Source organism: Gossypium arboreum, chromosome 7 (assembly GCF_025698485.1).
Source record: "Gossypium arboreum isolate Shixiya-1 chromosome 7, ASM2569848v2, whole genome shotgun sequence".
Taxonomy (NCBI): Eukaryota; Viridiplantae; Streptophyta; class Magnoliopsida; order Malvales; family Malvaceae; genus Gossypium; species Gossypium arboreum.
Genome location: NC_069076.1, coordinates 12,291,268 through 12,297,111, shown reverse-complemented (window position 1 = coordinate 12,297,111; position 5,844 = coordinate 12,291,268). Strand labels below are relative to the sequence as shown.

The 5,844-nt window shown below is 26.3% G+C and overlaps 1 protein-coding gene across 1 annotated transcript; it reads right to left on the bottom strand.

The window, feature by feature from the left end:
• Window positions 1–2,880: 2,880 nt before the first annotated feature.
• On the bottom strand, window positions 2,881–5,193 carry LOC108482066 (ribonuclease 3-like protein 3). The gene is made up of 3 exons (XM_017785175.2): window positions 4,717–5,193; window positions 4,482–4,628; window positions 2,881–3,228 (listed from the first exon to the last, which is right to left on the bottom strand). The coding sequence occupies exons 1-3, from the start codon at window positions 5,128–5,130 to the stop codon at window positions 2,962–2,964; spliced, it is 828 nt and encodes a 275-aa protein (XP_017640664.1). The 5' UTR covers window positions 5,131–5,193; the 3' UTR covers window positions 2,881–2,961.
• Between the last annotated feature and the right edge of the window lie 651 nt (window positions 5,194–5,844).

Here is a 5,844-nt window from a genome sequence, read left to right as displayed (position 1 = left end):
GTGTCTACATTATTCAACTTCTACTTATTACATAGTGTACCTACAAGAGTTTAACCGCGACATAATTGTTGAGGTGAGGATAACCCAAATACGGTTTCACAACATATGCAAAGTAACAAATCTAAATAATGATATGATCCTATGAATGATAAGACGAAATCTATATGGGATAATCAAGTTTGGGATCTTGTTGAGTTGGCTTAAGAAAAGAAACCAAATGACTTTTAAGGAACTAAATCATAAGGATTAAATAGGAAATATTGTGAGATACAAGGCTGCTAGCCTTGTTGTTAAAGAATCCACTCATAAGGAGGGAATTGATAATAAAGAGACAATTTCTCATATCTCCAAAAAAACCAACTCTTTCCATGTCATTATGGAATTAGTTATCCATTTTGACTTAGATTTCAAGTAACTTTCTTCGATGGGATTTAGACGATGAGGTTCATCTCAAGTGATGGTAAGCATTTGCTTTGCAAGCTCAAGAGATCTATTTATGGATTCAAGTAAGTCTCTCATCAATCTTATTTATAATTCCATAATGTTATTTCCTCATTTGATCTTATAGAGAATATTGTGAATTAGTGTATATACCACAATGTTAGTTGGAGCAAAATTATCATCTTCTTTTTTTTTGTTATTTGTACATCATAATATTTTGTTTATAAACAATGATTTGGATTTGTTACATGGGATAAAACAATTACTCTTCAAATTTCAATAAAAGTAATAAAATATCTTTAAAAACCAAATATTATATACTCACATATAGATAACTGATAATTTAAAAAGTCTTTAAGTATTCAAAAACGAGCAATATCTTAGAAGTCGCCACTTCTATTATGGAAGCTGAGTTTGTTTCCCCTTTTGAAATTAATTCACAAGATATTTGGTTGATAAGTTTCATTGTGAGTCTATTTCCAAGACAATAATGATATATGATGACAATATAATAGTTGTGTTATTTGTCAATAATAACAAAATTGGAAGCTGTCAAAGTAAATCATCCACACTAAATACTTAGCAATTAGGTAGCATGTTAAGTGATATATATAGTATGACTTGAATTATTGAGTCTATCTCCAAGGCAATAATGATATATGATTGAGCAAAATGGAAGTTAAAGTAAATCATTTAAATACACAAAGCTTCAATTAATTCCATTTTATGATGTTTGTGATTTATTTAAAGTTTTCTAAGCATTCAAATTCCACAATAATTAAGTGATATAACTTAAGGTCATAAAATTATTTATATTTACAATGAAATGATTGTATGTATTTATAAATTTAATTTTGAATATACTATTGAAAAATTATACTATATATATTAAGAGGTTTATTAAGTTGTTGTCACCCATCAACCATATCCCAACTTAATTAAGAAATTATTAAAATTTATTTCTTCAATAAAGTAAGAAATATTATTTTGGAAGAATTTATTTTTAATTTTGATAAATATAGAAAATAAATATATATATATAATAATAAAAAAGGATTTGAACCTAAGTCATTATAGCTTTTAGAGTGAACTATACCATTAGTCACTCAATTATGGATAAATTTTTATTTTGGTCACTTAAAGAAAAAAAAAGACACAGTTTGGTCATAAACGCTTTTGAAATTATTTTTTTAGTCACTTGACGTTAAGTGGCTAACAGTGGTACTTTTTTAATTGGTATAATAATAATTTGTCCTCAACTCTTATACTTTTTGCCAATTTAACCCTAATTCTACATAAAAATTTGAAACTATTCTAAAAATTTCTAAAATGTTGCAGAAAAATATGTATAAAATTCAAAAATTAAATAAAAATAGATAAAATTTTCAAAATAGATAAAGTGAGAGAAAATGAGGAAAATTGTTGTTGGTTAGAAGAAAAGAAAAAAAAGAAAGATTTGGAATATAACTTGTTTTTATTACTTGGGTTGTGAAAAATAATTTAAATGAATTGAGTTTAAAAAAGAAATTTTGTGGTATATTTTATTTTTTTTTGAGCTAAAAATGGCATCAAAGTCAGTTTCACAAGTTTTTGTAATATCAATTTTGGAAGTTTATTAACAACATGGAACTCAACTTGGCGATATTACTAATTTGATTTGTTATGTTTTTAATCTGTTATTGGATTCTATTGAATGATCATTTTCGTTCTTATGTTTCAATATTGAACAATATTGAATTTTATTGCAATAGAATATTGAGTTCTCTTGTATGAACAATAATTTTTTTAATCATATTTAAGCTTTATACAAGATTATTATTATGTTAAAAGATTGAAATTGTTCTAGTTTTTTACTTGTTTTCACGATTTTATGGCAATATTGAAGATTTGTTATTGTAATAACCTGAATTTTTATATAGAATTTTTTATTTTTTAAATAATATTAAGTCTTTTAGTAATTTTAGATAAAATTAAGAACAAATTGATTGAAAGTATAAAAGTTAGGGATTGAATTTGTTATTATACCAACTAAAAAGTACCACAACTAGACACTTTAATTGAAATGTTATGTAGTTATATATAATTTGAAAGTAGGTTTTAAATCAAAAGGTAAAGAGATTAAATTCTTGAAAATAAAAGAGGACTAGTTTCCAAATATACAAAATGGAGAGATTGAGTCATAATAGTTTAAACAGGATCGGACTGGCCTAGGTATTGTTCTAGAGAGACACATCAAATTGATTGACTCGCAAACCGATATGGACTTATCAGACTAGGCTAAAAACCAATAAAAATCAATTTTTTAATAATTTTTAATGATTTATTTAATCCAACCATACAACCAATGACTTGATGGTTCGACCACCAATCCAATTATAAAAAAAAAATTCGAATTTTTACTCTATAATTTAAGATAAACAAATAATCAACTTAATGCGATACATAAAAGGATCTAGATATCATTCATATAATTGTAAAAAAAAAAAAAATACACAATACACGTATTATCAATCAAATCTACTACATATCTTTCTTATCCAAGATTCTCACAATATTATCCAAAGCATCTTTAGCAGCTCTATTATGAGCAATTTCCTTCTTAAGACTACATGAACCTCTTCCTACAAATTGGTCATCTACGAATACATCGAATGTTGTGCTCTCTTTCCATAAATCTACAAATTTTACTTTTAAATTTTTCTTTTGGCACATTTCATACAATTGGGTTACTGGATGTATTTTTAACGTTTCGCGCCTGATTATGGGTTCCAACAAATCCTTGAACACCTGTACATCCAAAACAAATTTATTTTTTTCATTTTCTCTTATCTCACACAAAATCAAATTAGATTATAGCACTTTTTTTTTTAAATTTATTCCTTAAATTCTTTGTTTTATTCATATAAAACATAAAGAAACTAGAGTTGTGCATGGGTCGAGCAGAGTTCGGGCTTAGCTCAACTAAAAAATTAAGCCCGTTTTTAGGCTCGGGCCCTGTACAACTTGAAAAATGGGATTAAAATTTTACCAAAACTCGACCCGGATAAAAATAATAAAACCCGAGCTCACTTGGGCGCCCATATTAATTTTTATATTATTTTTATATATATATAATACATTAAAATATTAAAAAATCAAAATAAATATTTCCCAACAAATTGAAAATAAATTTTAAAAATATGTATACTTAAATAACACTAAGATAGATACAACTTAATAAGCAAATGCCTCTAAAATAATAACAAAATTAATAATAAACTAAGTTTTATACGATATCCAAATAATAACAACAAAATAGTAGCAATATAATAGTAAAATGGTAACAAAATAGATAGAAAACAACAAGAAATTAATATTAAAAAATAAAAAAAATATATTTTTTTTGTCATTTAGTGAATTCAGGCAAGGCCCGGGCCAAAAATGCCTTACCCGAGGCCCAATCCATTTTTTAAACGAGCCTTATTTTTTTGTCCAATTCCATTTTTCATGCCTATATTTTTGTCTAAATCCTCCCATATTTCAGGTTGGCCTTCGGGCTGGGCCAAGTGACCAAAGCCATGAATAGATCTAAAAGTAACATTAAGTCCTTAAATTAGATATTTTTTTAATTTAGTCCCTAAATTTCTTTTGTCCACGTTAATCTCATAACTTGGTAAATTTTCTTAACTTAATATGTGAACTTGAATTCTGTTAAGATGTGATGACGTGATACTTTAAAATTTTAATCACCGAAAAATTAAAATATATAATCTAAAAAATACTCACAAAAATTAAATTATTTATAACGTGATACAATTTTTAAACTGTCACATCATCAAACCTCAACGAAATCTAAATTCAAGAACCAAATTTTAAAAAAGAAAATCAACTTTTTATACCGCATGAGTATACTATTAAAATTTATAGAAGACATGATTTAAATTTATACTATATATATTATGAATGCAATGAATGAAGACTATGTTATAATATATCATGTTTGGAATTGGATAATGGAAAGTGATGAGAAATAATAAAAGATTATTAATGTATATACGTACCTTCCAAACAATATCAATGGAGGAATTACTGTCGATAAAAACAGCCCCAATTATAGATTCAACAAGATCGGCTAATGCCTTTGGCACATCAACCAGTCCATTTGAATGCAAAGGAAACCGCTGTATTTCTTCAGAAAATTGTCGAATCTATTTCAAAATATAATTACCAAAAATTTTAAAAAATTTTATTCGTTCTAATATTTTAATTATTTAAAAGAAACACATCGCCACTTACTTGATCCTCAAGAAGAGGTTTCTTATGACGCAAAAACCGATGAAATCCATGTTTAACGGCGACACGAGCAAGCTTATCGGAGTCTACATTAGCCGCTCGAAGTCTAGTCAAAACCCCCGGCGACAAATCAGGGTACTCAAAGTACTGCTCTTTTGTAAAAAGTAGATTAAGAACGGAATCGCCGACGTACTCTAACCTCTCGTTAGAGAAGCCCTCACCAAGCGAAGCATGCGTAAAAGCTTCTTCCAACAACTGTTTGTTCTTAAACTCGTAACCCAAAATCACCTCCACCTCATCAAGACTCAGCGGCGTGGTGAACAATTCTGTTTTCTGAGTTGACTCGACAGACGAGTCGTTAGCTTTTTCATTAACACACAGGTGTTGTAGATTAAGGAGTGGCTCTAGGCTTTTCATGACTGTCTATGTAAAATACAAAAGAGTTGATGAAACCAAACTGCAAGTGGAATTATTTATATAGAGACACAAGACTTGGAGGAAAAGAAACCATGCATGTTGCTTGTTTCCAAATTGAATTCTATTGCCACTATTATTTTTAGTTTTTTTTTAAATTTATTATATTACTGATGAATTTTAAATTTTTTCATAATTATAATTCATTTTACTTATCAGACATAATGTATTATTATTTAATAAAATTATAAATATATAAAATCACTGAATATAATTGAATAAATTAAAATAATAAAATTTCAAAATTTTTAATTAAATGATATATTTTATATATAAATATGATTTTATTTTAAACACTACAATAATTAATAATGTTAAAATCAATTTTTACAATTAATAAATTAAATGTGTGTGAGATTAATATTATATATATAATAATATCAATATGGTAGTAATCTAATTTATAATTTATAAATTTATTTATTTATTCTTAATTTATATGCTAAATTTTAAAATATATTTTATAATTAAATTAAATTAAAATTTTTTATAAAAATTAATTGCATCTAATTAAATCGGTTCAATTCAACACAAATCTCAACTTGATAAATAGTATGACTCATATTAACGTGTCGAACTCAAGGTTATTCTTGGGGTAGATGAGCATCATACTAATAGTTATTATCACTTAACTAAACTTTATATTCATATTAAATT

Excerpts from the sequence above, each read along its gene's own strand:
- LOC108482066 (XM_017785175.2), bottom strand. The coding sequence starts at position 5,130 with ATGAAAAGCCTAGAGCCACTCCTTAATCTACAACACCTGTGTGTTAAT. Across the intron at positions 4,629-4,716 it reads AACCTCTTCTTGAGGATCAA|ATTCGACAATTTTCTGAAGA; the intron begins GTAAGTGGCGAT and ends ATTTTGAAATAG. Across the intron at positions 3,229-4,481 it reads CCATTGATATTGTTTGGAAG|GTGTTCAAGGATTTGTTGGA; the intron begins GTACGTATATAC and ends TTGGATGTACAG.